The sequence below is a fragment of the Topomyia yanbarensis genome, chromosome 2 (assembly GCF_030247195.1).
Source record: "Topomyia yanbarensis strain Yona2022 chromosome 2, ASM3024719v1, whole genome shotgun sequence".
Lineage (NCBI taxonomy): Eukaryota > Metazoa > Arthropoda > Insecta > Diptera > Culicidae > Topomyia > Topomyia yanbarensis.
This window is the reverse complement of record NC_080671.1, coordinates 196,501,897-196,517,586: the sequence shown is the minus strand read 5'-3', so window position 1 is coordinate 196,517,586 and position 15,690 is coordinate 196,501,897. Positions and strand designations below refer to the sequence as shown.

General features: G+C 38.2%; 1 protein-coding gene across 5 annotated transcripts in view; it reads left to right on the top strand.

The window, feature by feature from the left end:
- The window catches only part of LOC131682572 (semaphorin-1A), a 531,458-nt gene that overhangs the window by 421,486 nt on the left and 94,282 nt on the right, over positions 1–15,690 (top strand). For all 5 annotated transcript variants that reach the window (XM_058964157.1, XM_058964152.1, XM_058964153.1 and 2 more), the window contains exon 5: positions 2,503–2,698. In XM_058964157.1, the coding sequence (XP_058820140.1) occupies positions 2,503–2,698 (196 nt within the window). The remainder of the gene's footprint in view (positions 1–2,502; positions 2,699–15,690) is intronic.

Below are 15,690 nucleotides of genomic sequence, written 5' to 3'. Positions count from 1 at the left end.
GAGCGGTTAAAATATTCTTTTTTAGTCCTTCGACAAAGCCTCATAACCCGTTCTGATCATTTAGTAAAAATTTCTCTTAAGAAGGTCTTACAGTACAGTATTATTATTTTTGCATATTTTGCATCTCTAAAATAAGAAAAATATGCTAAAGAAGGAATTTACTCGAATTTGACTTGAACGTAGGCTAGAGCCTACCAAACAATTTTGATAGTGTTTGTTTTACAGATTCGTATTGGTATTCGTCTGCGGAAATTTGCGGCTTCCATACCAAAATATTGCTTTTTGGGCACTAAAACATTCGATAACTTCTAAGTTCTAATAGATACAAATAAACTTACATTACAAAAATTCTGTATTTTCTTATTCTGAACAAAATCTTGGAACATTTTGAAATTCTACAAAATTACCAGGAAAAGTATTTTTAAAAAGCAATTTTCAGGGGTATATCAAAAAAATTTCCACAAATGTAATTTAAAATCGACAGATAGACACATAGTCTCTTCAGCGAAGTTAATACTTAAGATATTCTCAACAACTTTGCCAAAGAAAGTTTTTTTTATTTTCTTAAGTGACCAAACAAAAACTTGCTGCTCAGCTTTAGAGGGATTAATCACCCAACTAATACTTTTTAAATGCAAAAAAATATAAATAAACTTTGCTGAAGACACTATAGCTAAAAAATGTTTTTCGTGGTTCAAAGAATTTCTTTCACCTTTTTGCCACTTTGGAAACACTGTGCACTGGTGAATCCTCCTGTGAATTGAAAATGTCCAAAACTATCCATTTTCAACTGCCAACAACCTGCCCTTCAATATAAAAAGTCCGTGAAAAGTTGAAAAAAAATCTATTTTGACGCACCGACGGTACATTGAAAATGCTTAAAACTATTGATTTTCACTTACCAATAACTTCTTCAATATAATAAACTTTCACCAAAAGTTGAAAAAATCAATTTTGACACATCGTCGAACACCCTGTGTATTGAAAATGTCCAAAACTATTGATTGTCAACTGCCAATAACTTTCCCTTCAATATAAAACTCTCCCGAAAAGTTGACAAAAAATTCCATTTTGACACAGCGTCGGAACCCCCTGTGCATAGAAAATGTCCAAAACTATTGATTTTCAACTGCCTCCAATAGTTATTTATTTCAAAACAATTGAAAGTTAACCGCATCAACTTCAACTCAAATAAACGGGAAAGTAACGCAAAATGTATCGCGATAACCACCGATGAATTATCGACGATGACGATGAATCCGACGATAAATTATCGTTAACGGAGTTTCCGATGACGTTGACGGGTGGTTAACGTTATCGACGATGACGATTAATTATCGATTAACAACCCTGGTAATTACCTGATAAAATAGGAACGTATATTGCACGTTCTCCGGGCCGACAAGTTGGAATCCAGAAGCCGGAACTGCTACTCAAACCAGGGAACTACCAGAAGATACAGTACCGTACATGCCAGTATGCCTGCTGGACGCTCTCGGAAAGCTCTTGGAAATATTCTTCAATATTGTTGGTAGGCAGATCATATTTCTTTGCAAATGCCTGTTTTGCCGTTTAGTTTGTAAAAGCGAAAGTGGATTGTTTATAGATTCCCTAGATACTTTGAATATTTTCGCGGTTTGTTCCCTAACACGAGTTTCCAATAGCCTCCTAGTCTGTCCAACATCCACTTTACCACAATGAGAGGACAATATCTCGTATTGTCCCGATTTTCCCCAATCATCATCAAATCTTCTGTGGACCATAATCTAGTTTTTAGTTGGTTTCTTCCGCTACTAATAGCAAGATCTATTCCAAACTAAATTAAAAGTGTGTCAAGAATTTCTAAAGAACAATTAGTATAAATAAGGAGAACTGATAGAGCTCCCACCATTGGCTATAATAAATACAATAAATCACCCCGTTTTACGTTTATTTCTTACTTGACAATGCGAACGACCTTAAGGTTGCAACACATTTATTAAAATAAAACACGATGGCCATTAATTGAAAACTTTACTTAAACGAAAACTTTACTTTTCTTTTGAAAACTTCCCAAGCTGCTATCGCTCCAACTAAATTTCTCAGTTTGCATCATTAAATCCATTTCTCAAAATTTGCACGTCAATTCAATTAATGGAACAAGCATATTAAGCGGTTATTTTTCCTCCCGCAATCCTCACATCAACAGCCTTCCGGTTTCAAAGCAGGAAAGGTTTCCGGACGAAGCCAAAATAAACTTCGAACTACGAACAACCCAGCCAGAAACACGTCGTCGTCGGGGTGCCGTGCAAATGGGTGTTCTTATGCTATTGGGAATAGGAGTTTATTCGGCTATAAAAAATCCGGAATAATATTTTCCCGGAATGAAAATGAAATTCACCCGTTTTCAGCACAAGCTGAAAAAATCAATTTTCAGCATTATTTATTTTTAATCATCTGAATTTCCACTTTGTTGATAATTTCCTTTCTGTGTGTTCTGTTTTGTCTTTTTTTACTCTACAGGATCTCTGTCAGAATTATATCCGCGTGTTGGCGCTCCCGACACCAGGAACGCTGCTCAGCTGCGGTACCAACGCGTTCAGGCCCATGTGCCGGATGTTCGGCATCAATGGTAACAGCTACACGGTTGAGTCGGAAAAACCCGGTCAGGCCGTGTGCCCATACGATCCTGCCCACAACTCGACGGCGGTGTTTGTCGGTGAGTAGATCCATTCGTTTCTTCGAATTCTGTATTGTGTTTATTTTCATCCCTCTGGAGAATTTTACGGTATAAACAAATAATGTAGCAACGGTACAACCTTCGATGGTTTCGTTTCGATTCGAAAAAGTGAATATGAGTTGCACTGCATTGTGTAAAGTGAGAAACATAGGGGTTGTCCATAGACTACCTTTGTTAACATCCAAAAAATAAGGAGCATATCTTTTTTTGTTTTCGTTTATAGAACTTTTAACCAATGCACAGTGTTTTAAAACGTCGTTTTCGTGCTCAAAATTAATAGTGATCTCCAAAAATTTTCTTCCTGAACTAATTAAGATAGAAACTTTGTGTCTTCAACAAAGTTGTAGAGAACATTACTACAAAAGAAATTACTGAAGACACCATATTTCTAACTTTAATAGTTTTCGAGTTATGGAACATGTTATATGGAAGACCTCTTAAAAATAGTTTTTTTCGTGATAACTTTTGTAGTTATTCTCTTACGTTCTTGGAATCTTCCACAAAGTTGTTTGCGGTATAGAATCACACATTTTTGCGTAACAAAGTAACTTCCCATATGTTGCATTTAAAAATATATTCCAAATTTTGTGATGTTTTTACGGTAACTTCAACCTTAAACAATCCGTTAAAGAGCAAAAAGGAGCAAAACACCTTATCATAAGATGCTGAAAGTACTAGCTTTTGTACTTTCATATAGTGGCTAACTTGTCGTCTCGATTCTCCCCGAGTGTTATGTTTAAATCTAGATGCCATCGCAGGGGTATAAAATGAATTATTCGAGAGCACTGCGACAAGCAGCTCCATCTTTTCATGGTAAATTACATTTTCTATTGACACGTTTCTTAGAAACTATACGGTGGAGTATCTCGTTTACAGTTCCGTAGAACATCGCGACAGCATGATCCAGATCGTTTCCGGTGACTTAAACTTTTGTCTTCTACACGCAGGAGTCAGAATATTTTGGCATTTAATGCAAATCATCTGAGTCTGCGGCATGTACGAACCAGCGTACTTTGTGACTTATGCTGTCGGCACCTCCTCACTCTTCCTTGGGTTCTATGGCTCTTAATATTGAAAAATATTTCACACTTTCCAATCTATTGCTAATGAAATGTCGTTACAGCATAAAAAAGGAAAAATTGACTCAATCTTAGTCGTTAATAAAACAGGGAAAATAAATCGAAAGGAATTTCGCGTGGAATTTCGCACGGAAATTCGCATGGAATTTCGCACTGAATTTCGCGTGGCATCTCGCACGGAATTTTGCATGCACGGATATTCGCGCGGAATTTCACGTGGGATTTTGCACGGAATTTCGCGCGGAATTTTGCATGAAATTTCGCACGACATTTCTCTCGGAATTCCGCGCGGAATCTCGCATGGAATTTCGCACAGAGTTGCACACAGAATTTCGTACGGAATTTCGCGCGGAAATTTCACGGAATTTCGCACTCAATTTCGCTCGAAATTTTCCGCGGAATTTCACATGGAATTTTGCGCGGAGTTTCGCACGGGATTTCGCATGGAATTTCGAGCGGAATTTTGCTCCAAATTTCACACGGAATTTCGTTCTAAATTTCGCTCCGCTCGAAGTTGTGCACGGAATTTCGCGTGGTATTTCGCATGGAATTTCTCGCGTAAACTCGCACGGATTTTGCACGAATTTCACATGGAATTTCGCACTCAATTTTGCTCGGAATGAATTTCGTACGGATTTTGCATGGAATTTCGCACAAAATTTCACACGGAATTTCGTATTCAATTCCGCTCGGAATTTTGCGCGGATTTTCGAACGGAATTTCGCACGGAATTTTACATGGAATTTCGCACGGAATTACGAAATTTCACACGGAATTTCGCGAAGATGTTCGCACGGTATTTCGCTCGAAATTTCGCTCAACATTCTCCACGGAATTTCGCATGGAATTGTGCGCGTAAAATCGCACGGATTTTGCACGAATTTCACACTGAATTTCACACTCTATTTCGCTCGGAATTTCGCGCGGAGTTCCACGTGGAATTTTGCGCGGAATTTTATACGGAATTTCACACGAAATTTTGCACGCATTTTCACTCGGAATTTCGCGTGAAATTTCACGTGGAATTTTGCGAGAGATTTAGTGCGGAATTTCGCGCAGAACTTCGCGCGGAATTTCGCATGGAATTTCACCCGGAATTTCGCACGGATATTCGAGCGGAGTTTCGTACGGGATTTCGCGCGGAATTTCGCTCGGAATCCCGCGTGGAACTTCGCGTTTCTACATGGAATTGCGCGTGGAGGTTCGCACAGAATTTTGCACGGAATTTCACGTGAAATTGCATCCCTCAGTTCAATAGTGACGAGAGACACAAGAAAAAGTTTCTCTTACTTTGGAGTGAATTCCAGAAATGAAAATATTTGATGACTATTTTTGCACTGTAAATAGTACCGCCAACTTGCCCCGTGTGCGCTACCGCCAACTTACTCCAACCGCACATTTTATAAAAAAGGATTTAAAAAATCATCTTTGTGTATAGATAAGTGTAATATCTATACGGATACTGAAAGCTCTTTTCACGCACTATCGAAAAATATTCTGGGAATCTATTGAAAACCACCTTAAATAACACAAAATGTTTAAAATTGAGAAAATTTACAAAGTATACTCAAAAACACAATAACGCCCACAGCTTCTACAAAACAAAATGTTTTGCAACAAAAACATATTGGATAATGCGTTTCACATTACTTGAGTTTCACAACGAGAGACAGCGCTTTATGTCTAATAGAAACGGAGAAAAGGAGATTCCGCTAACTTACCCCAACCGCCAACTAGCCTCCCCTACCTTCCGCAACCTTCTGCTCAACTGCGGATACATGGGGCCACGAAGGTGGCGTAATCAATTTCCATTGCATGTGAACTTGAAAAGGGAGACATCCCGAGCAAAGTCAAACATCATATTTTGATAATAGCATCAAATTTAAATCTTATTTTGCTATCAGTTTTAGATTTTTTAAATATGATATCAAATTTTCATCCCCTTTTGCTCTCCTTGTTTCTTAGAAGAATTTTCTATGTTTATATTTCTTTGGTGAAACATCAAAGTAAATACATATTCTGCTATCCAAAAAAAATTAACATCTCAATGAGCTTTCAATTTACTCTCACTAATAGCAGAATTAGGACAATTTTGTTGCTCTCCATTTTGATCTTTTAACCGTTAAAACGACCAAAACGACAACAACCTAAGTAATCATTTGCCGAACATCACAACATCAAGTTTAGTTTTCAATTTTTTGTCAGACTCTGCTCGGGATACTGTCAACGGAGATTACGCGATTTAAATTAGTTCCAATAAGTCTATGTTTACGTTAAGGATGCTCCAACAACTAATCACAGAATCTGTAACTTAAATGAAATTAAAAATATTCCTACTAAATTACTGAACATAAAATTAAACTTCACTTGACAATACTAAATAATTTTCCTGGCGAAAAAAGCACTTAAAACTGAATTCAACGCGAAAATTTCCGGTAACGCTAACATTGAATTCAACGTCAAGAACCCTGATTAGGAATAACTTTGAATATTATCGATACTAGTGCATCGCTAACCAAAATGTTAAAGCAGTACTGATATATCAGCTGTATCGGATGAAAACTATGGATACTGGCTGTATCGACCCCAAAAAAAGATTTATCTATTTCATTTGCGTGGAATTAAAAATCTTAAGCTTCAACATATTTAGAATAACAACTACTGGGGTATTGCATCCAGAAATTTATATTATGGACAATTAAAGGAACAAGAAAATAGTGTAAAAATATCACTTTCCTCCTTTTGGTTTTCATTGTTCAAATGAAATTAAAACACATAACGTAACTTCCATCAGTTTACGAATAAACCAAAAATTTTATGTACTACTATTTATAACTTTATAACTAATTAAAATATAGTTCATTTGACTGTTCGTACCTAAAACATACCTCTTAAGGTTGGACAGAGAAAGGGTAAAATTCGCAAACGAAAAAAGCAGTTTTTTTCCACACCGTATGTCAGATCTTCATAAAAATCAATCAGCAGTACTGTAACAATATTCTACACACGCTGATTGATTTTTATGAAGATACATACGGTGTGGATAAAACCTGCTTTTTTCGTTTGCGAATTTTGCACATTTTCTGTCCAACCTTAATAAATGAAATAGTATCTGCGAAGAATTAAAACCAAGCACATTTCTTTGGACGTTTTCCCATGGGCTATACCAAATTACGTTGTACACAAACTATCATGCGTCTCCATTTAATTATTTTAAAAAATCCAGCCAACTCAGCACGTTACGTTGTGCAACTGTCGGTACCAGAGTTTGATAAATATGAATATTTTTAACATTTGTATGGTACAATTGTGAAATTTTTCGGTCTTTGTGTCTACCTTGCAAGATCTTTTGAACGACGTAGAATACGCTTAAGCAGATCGGTGCGTTTCGTCTACGAAGTCAACAAACGATAGCTATAATTTGATACATAAATATTGCCTTCGAATTAATAATTATAATAATATATTTTTTGTTTTCCATAAAATAGACGAATCATTAAAATCTATATTCCAAAAAGAATATACACCATGAAGAAACCATGTTATGACACGAGTACAAGTAGAACTACAAAACAATCCGCCTCACAGAAATATGTCACCAGTTTCCCTTTTCATCGTTGCTTCTGTCGGAAAAATGTGTGCACAACAAAAATCAATCGGTTCCCTAAAATCACACAATTTGTCCTGGCTCGACAATAACGCATGTATCTCATCGTATGAAATAAATTGCAAACAAAGTTCGTTAGAAAATCAATTACAATAATACGATTATTGTCGGTCCACCGGCTCCTCGCTGGTTTGTAAAACATTTGCTCTGCCTCAAACCCGACCTCATTTTCACTAGCCTCCCCTGGTTCCCCTCTTTCTCTCTTTCTTTTGTCACCATCTCGCAACCTTGGCACTGACAACACACCACATCGTGCCGTGCACAATATCAGTAGCGGCACATCGGCAGCACAGCAGTGTAGCGAAAAGCCTGCCAGCGATAAAACATAGATCAAATTTTGTGGAAAAACAGAACGGGCCGAATTCGGAGAAGGGGTTACAATAACAGAGAGCTTGCTGGTTCAATCGTTTGCCATCCTTTATCTATTTGGCTCGTTCTGCCATGTTAGTGAGAATCGATCGAATTGACTGATTTGAGGTTACACGCTCCGTTTGCTCGATATTGAACTAACATCTAGCATAACTTCAAAGCGTTTCGAGAGATGAAACGACGAATAAATTTTCCACTTTGTGATGCCGGCGAAGCAAAGGATACTGCAGATCGCTAACCGTTAAGAATTCTAGGTCGGGTGAATAGGAGATAGAATTAATGTTTCAAACAGAGCACATCTTTGAATTTTCTTTTTCCTAACATGAAAATCAGACATTTGAGTTTGAAAATAGCATACTTCTTGAAAAAATTTTGAAATTAGGCGTTTTCTCTAAAATAATTTAGAATCCAAAAACATTTCAAGTTTGAACCGCTTAGAAGCTGGAAACAAAAAAAAACAGAGAAATTAAATCATTTTTTAGGTTTCTGTCATCAGTACCAATGCGGATCATAGAACATATTCACCACACTGTTGTATTGTATAAAATGAATTCAATCTGATGACTATCTTAGAAAGTTGAGCAGCGAAATATTGAACTTGATAAGTTCGTGTTATCATTTACAGAAATTCATGTGACGGGCGGATCTAAAAAAAAACTTTCCGGGGGGCGGGTGGGGGTTTACCTGAAATACTTTACCTTATATTTTCACCATAAACGGATCATCTAGAATTTGGCAGACGTCACTTATTATTTTAAAAACCACAAAATTATCTCATAGTGTTAGTAGAATCATACACTATAACCCAACAGTTGTCATGTACGCTAAGAATCCGTTGAAAAATCTGCCCAACTTAATGGTAGAATTCCACAACAAGATGTTGTATGAAAGCTTTTCTTTGTTGCATAGCGAGCGACCAGCAGTGAATTTTAAATTGCACTGTTTCCAGCTGCCGCCGGAAAGCATGCTCACGCCTCAAACATAAAACTACAAGCCATCGAGTTCTATACTCCTTAAGCCAATTTGCGGATACAGTAAAGCTCACATTTTTACCAGCTGGGATTTGATACAATTGATAGCATGAGCCCAGACTGGGACTCCAGTAAGGCAGCTGTAATAAATATATTCCTTGTCAAAGCATGATTGTCAGGCTTTCCGAAGCAATCGAATGAAAAAGGGTCCCGAACATGCAAAAATACACGAGAAAACAAGCATGTAACAGAGAAAGGTAAATATCCTACGTCGAATGCAAAACTTGTTCTCTGACGGTGAAACTTTGCAGACAGGAACGACTTGCATAAATATTTAGCGACATGCTTAGGAATTCGAGAATAGTCACGACAGAAGAACTGTTTATGTCGGGTTGGACAACTTGTTCGAATGGAATTTACCTTTTGGGAAAACTGTATTTCTGTACTCAGTTGGACTTTGCTGCGAAAATTGTCAGTCAATGCTTGTCGGCAATTGTATGGAAATATTCTTGCAATTATGTTACAATGTGCATCAAAAATTTAGGAATATAAGTGTAAAAGTACTGAGTAAAGCCATGTCAAGTGATCCTCGAATTTTTCGAAAAATCGCCGATTTTCATGACGTATATTTTATTGTATAGGGATTATGGTGAATAGCTTTTGGTAAAAGTATTTCGTTGAAACTCCTTTTTTTCTTTAAGACTCTTAAACTTTATTGCATAATAAAATTGTAAATTTCATATCTCAAAAAACTACTGAAGATAATTGAATGAATTTTTGTACACATGCGAAATGATATTTACAATATCTGCATAAAAGTGGGTCGTGCGTTGAAAGAGCGCACTGTTATAAAATCATCCATAACTCTCGATAGGAACAAAAATGAAAAATTATCATTATTGAAGGTGAAAGATTGACGCGTAATTTGACATACTTTTTGAAGTTTTTTAGCGTGAAGAACACAAGAAAAAATATAATTGAAATTTTTAAATAGATGCAAAATACCGTTATTCACACAATTTTACTGTAGAAACATTTTTATGAGATAGTGTAAATATCTTTCCACAAGTGTACAACAAATTATTCAATTACTTTCAGTAGTTTTTGATATATGAAATTTACAATTTTATCATGCAATAAAGTTTAAGGGGTAATATCTTAAAGAAAACCAGGAGTTTCAACGAAATATTTATACTACAAGCTATTCAACATAATCCCTATACAATAAAATATATCTCATGAAAATGGGCGATTTTGCTAAAAATTCGAGAATCACTTGACATGGCTTTACTCTACTGTCATCGGGGGCTACTTTACGCAAAAAAGTATTTTTTTAACATGACATTCAATAGCTATGTCTAATCAACTTCAAACTTGAAATCGTTCAAAGTTTTTAGTATGGTAGAAAGCTAGTGAACAGAAATTTGGAAAATCTGTAGTATGATTTTGAAAGAACTAAAAATTGACGTAGTCCCTCAAAGGAGTATTTTTACCATATTTTTTGTTAACCATTATTTGTTAACGACCTATTGAGTCAATTTGTCAAATGTTGTTGCGGCATTTAATTAGCAAGGGACTGGAAGGTGAAGTATATTTTTCAATATTACAATATTAGCTTGCGCATATGACCCTTCCACGCTTTTCTAAACTTTCCCTTCAACTCCTTGCTTTCCCTTGAGTACTATGGCTCTTAATGTTGAAAAATATACTTCACCTTCCAGTCTCTTGATAATTAAATGCCGTAATAACAGCCTCAAAGAAGAACTAATATTTGTGGCGCAGTGGTTTTTTTAATATGGTCACCATACATTTTTTTCGGGGTGATCCCGAAATATTATACCAATGCCCTTTCCAGACAGTTTTAACCGTTCCTGGAAACGATAGAATTTTTATATTTTCGCGCCATTGCGCAGTGGTCCCAAATGTAAACTTAGCTTTTTGCTAAAACTAAATAACTTAAAGAGCAAACACGAAATTATTGCGACACATTCAACAGGGCATAACTTTTTTACCATTGGGTAAAAATCAACCAAATTGTGAATACTTTCTCATTGATGTGTATTGTTTACATGCTGTCAAACTCGAAGTCGTGTTTTTCGATTCAACGAAAATGGAGGTGAACCAACGCGAGTCGAGAGAACAAATTCTTTCCAAACACCTGGAATTTCCTGACCTGTCGCACCGGCAGTTGGGAAAAATGTTGAACATTCGCCATTCAACCGTCTCCAGAGTGTTGAAGAGGTTCCAGAAGCGGTTGACGTTGGACCATGGCAAAGGAGCTGGAAGAAAACCGGGACCAGAGAACAAAAAGACGGAGGGAAAGGTGAAGCGGCTGATTAAAGCAAATCCCAACGTCTCAAGCCGTGATTTGGCTAAAAAGATCGGCATGTCGCAGAGCTACGTCCAGAATGCAAAGACGAGAGCTGGACTACATACATACAAGGTACAGAACTTCCCAAACCGCGATGAGCGGCAACAAAAGACGGCTAAAACTCGGGCATGGAAGCTCTACGAGAAGATGCTGACAAAATATGGGTGCTGTGTGATGGACGACGAAACGTATATAAAAGCCGATTTTAAGCAAATTCCGGGGTTGGAGTTTTTCACCCACAAGAGCAAGTTCTATGTGGACGACAAATTTAAGAAGAAGAAAATGTCGAAGTTCGCCTCCAAATAACTCATTTAGCAGGCCATCTGCTCTTGCGGACTGAGTAATGAGCCTTTCGTGACAAAGGGCACAGTAAATGGCGAGATCTACAAATCTGAGTGCCTCGAGAAGCGCCTTTTGCCGTTCTTGCAGCAGCACGACGAAGTTCCGCTATTTTGGCCTGATTTGGCATCATGCCACTATTCTAAAACTGTCCTGGAGTGATATGAGGCCAATTCTTTCCATTTTGTTCCAAAGGACATGAATCCGCCAAACTGTCCGGAGCTGCGCCCGGTGGAGCAGCACTGGGCAATGATGAAGCGGGAACTTCGGAAGAGCAAGAAGACAGTCAAAGACGAGAAGGACATGTTAAGAAAATGGAAAAAAAAACTGAGAAACTGGTACTGGATGACACTGTAAAGACTTTGATGGAGGGCATCAAGCGAAAATGCGTTCAATTTTACACTCAAGGCTCCATCGATTAACTTTTCTTTTGATTTTTGAAGTAAATATATGTATAACACTACCCAAAAATTTTGGGTTTGATTTTAAACATTATAATAAAATTGGCATGACATTTTCGGTGCCGCAATAATTTCGTGTTCGCCCTTTAGCCTTACAATATGTTTTCGTTTGAACAGAAGCTAGAGTGGTTCTAATTTTAGCAAGATGTTAGAACTGTTTAACGGTGCTAGATAGAGCTTGACTGTCTGCGATGAAGTTGTAGAACCACAACTTTAAAAAAATACTGAAGACACACAAGCTCTATCTTTTATACTTTCGATTACATGAGAATGGTTTTATTCCTGTAACTTTTGTATTTTTTATTTTATCCCTCCCCAAAGTTGAGGGGTTTGACGGTATTGCAAACATCATCAAGGATATTGCGTGCATCAGTGCTACAGAATATCTGACAGACAATTGCTTTAAGATGGTTATTGCATTACACCTCGATAGTGGTACATCGAGGAGACCGAGAGGGCTTATGCGGCTTTTCTATGTTCTTTCATACTCTGCACCTGCGCATACCAACGCTCAACCACTAGTCTGTGCGAGGTGATGTGGCCGACTGGCGGGTCGACGTGGATTGACTTTTGCTGTGTGCTGTGTTTGCGAACATTGTTCCACAATTTGATGGCGGTATTCGTGGATGTGTCTCACAGTGGGAGTGATTGTGGGTCCATTTATCGGTCGACTTCGTCATCGTGCATAGACTAATTAAATTAATTTAATAAATACATAGGTAATGTGAAATTATGTTTACCTATGAAGTAGTTACAAGAGACACTCCTTAAGAAGCAAAAAAAAAATGCTTTACGAGAACTTAATCTGGTACGTCACAGCTATCGATTGGCGGCCGTATTTCTATGTATTTTCTTTGCTGTGGCGTGTGCAATGGTGTGCGCAGCCGCAAGCCGCTGAACGGTGGTTGACAGAATAGGGGATCCGAATAGCCCCATACGCTCATATCACACAAAAGTGGTGAGCGTCTCGAAAACATCACTGTTTTCACCCAAACAAAAATCATTCCATAAAATAGGATCCTCAAGCTTTCCAAAACACTAACCTTTTATTTTTTCACTTTTATTTGTTGCTTTAATCACGGTTTTTCCATTATAATGATTTTTGTTTTGAGAATGGTAAAACAACGAAACATGTTGTATCTTTTTTCTACAAAGAACAAAGAATCAACTTCAGCTCTCAAAATTCATGTTTCAGAATAGCGGTTCCACGGATATGTACGATAGTTAGAAAGTCTTGCTATTTTCTGAGAAATCGAGAGGGTCCGAATTACCCCCACTGTCCCCTATTAATAGCCCCGGGTTCCCCTATACCTACTATACGCTATGTTATGATTCCTTTTATTAGTATATACCTACTATACGCTATCTATACTCATATAGGTACAAAAGTTCGTGGCCTTCGCGATAAGACAAACCTGGTCACGAACGCGACCATGCAATTGCAATAATCCACTCATACTTATGCCCGCGATTTCGTCATCATGAAAACACACCGGTAGTTAAGTAAACGTAGCACCTTTAAACTTCCAAATGCGGTCTCAAACATTAACCCACCACTCGCGCGATCATGAAACGGTCACGTCCGGAAGTCTTTCCTCGGCCCTAGCGGTCTGGACTAATGCCTTCAGTTGAACCAATAAAAACGTGACGCTCATATTCACTAAACAACACGTTCCATGGTGATAGGACCTGGTACTCTAGTGATATGGGGAAACGGACTCTCTTCTACCATCTGTACCATATACTAAAAATTAAGCTCAGATTCACGATCCGCGAGCGATCATTCAAGAATACACGCTACATTATTATAAAATCGAAATTATGCACGCGAAGTCACATACACTTGACAAACACGTTAATATACAAATGCTTGAGCCCTTCGCGACCATCCAGAGCACCTTCACCCTCGATCTCGTAAACCTGATAACATCCCGGTGATAAAGTGAATGTCTCAGCTCCTATAAATTTTCAAACGCGATCCCAAGCGTGAACCTAAAAACTCCCGCACTCGCACGATCATGAATCGGTCACTTCTGAATGTTTCTATCCTTGATATCAGCAAACTAGGTCCATGCCTTCAATATATCCAATTAAAAAAGAAAGCTCTCATATCCACTAGACACCACGCTACATGGCGACATGACCCGGGATTCTAGTGATAAAGGGTAACTTACTCCCTGTCAGAATGTGAATTGTACACCGAAAACTAAGTATCAGAATGAAGGTCCGCGTGACCATCCAAAAACGCACGCGTATATAGGAATTGCCACACGGTTACACAACGCAGTTTTGTACACGCAAAGCCACATGCACGCGAGCACACGTGACAAACACGGTAACATACGAACGCTTAAGCCCCTCGCGATTAACAATGCACACCTACGTCCGCGATCGCACAAGCTTGGTAACACCCCGGTAATAAGGTGAGCGTTTTAGCACTTACGACGTTTCAAACGCTCTCTCAAACGCGAACCTACAAACGTCCGTGTTCGCGCGATCATGAATCGGTCACGTCCGGAAACCATTACCCTCTATCCTAGCAACTTAGGTCCATACATTCAATAGGACCAATAAAAAAATACCGATATGACCGGAAACTCTAGTGATATGATAGATCTCACTTTCTTCTAACATCTGAGCCGCACATCAAAAATTAAGTATCAGATTTACGGTCCGCGCGCGGTCCTCCAAGAACACATGCGAATATACTAAAGACACACGGTTATGAAATCGAATTTATAGACGCGAAATTACATACACGTTAGCACACGCGACATACAAACGTACACGCGATTGAACACGCTAACGTACAAACGCTCGAGCCGTTCGCGATGATACACGCGATCGCGAAGTCTCTACGCCCACACAAAGCTGAAGTGTACAATGAATATAACATTCAGAATCACGGCCCGCTGCAATTGGCTTAAAGGAGATCGTCTGTTGTAGAAGGTAAAAATAATCGACCTTTTTAATCCGTTTAATTGTTAGTATTGAACCTCTAGAAAGGTCTCTCGAAATCTCGGAAGCCACGCTTAACTTCTTTTGTTTCAAACAGTCATGCATTCCACGCGCGTACGTGCTAAGATCCCGAGCAAACGAAAAGCCCATAATACCCCCATGCTCATGGGGTTTGACATGGGTGTTTGAAAAAGGGGTTCAACCCATGAAAACACCATCACCATGGTCCGGTAGATCCCATATAAAATACCACATGTTGGTGTATTTATGGGTTGTTGAGACCATTTTATGGTGTCTTGATGGTTGTGAGTTTTGGTACAGACCATGTTTAAGGTCTTTTCAAGGGGCTATGTAGTGTTCGAACCCATGAGTATTTACTCGGGATACACGCTGATTTCAATCTATCGGCAACAATTTTCGAAAATCTGACAGCAATAAAATACAGTGTAAACAATACACCCTAAACTACTTGTACCCAAATTTTCAAGAGAAAATACCCAATGGGCATTTTCTACAGCGTTTTTTCCGTGATGCAATTTGACGTGGGTCAACCTTTAATAGCGTTTTTCTCCAAACAGCTTTTTCAATTTTTTTCAAATTGGGGAACACGATAACTCAAAAACTAATCAACGAATTGACTTGATTTTTTATGAGGATGCCCAATATGTTTAGCCTATCGATGAACCACAGAAAATTGAATTATTGAATCTCCCATATCAGACAATTTTATCGATAGTTATCGTGTTCGCCGCGGCA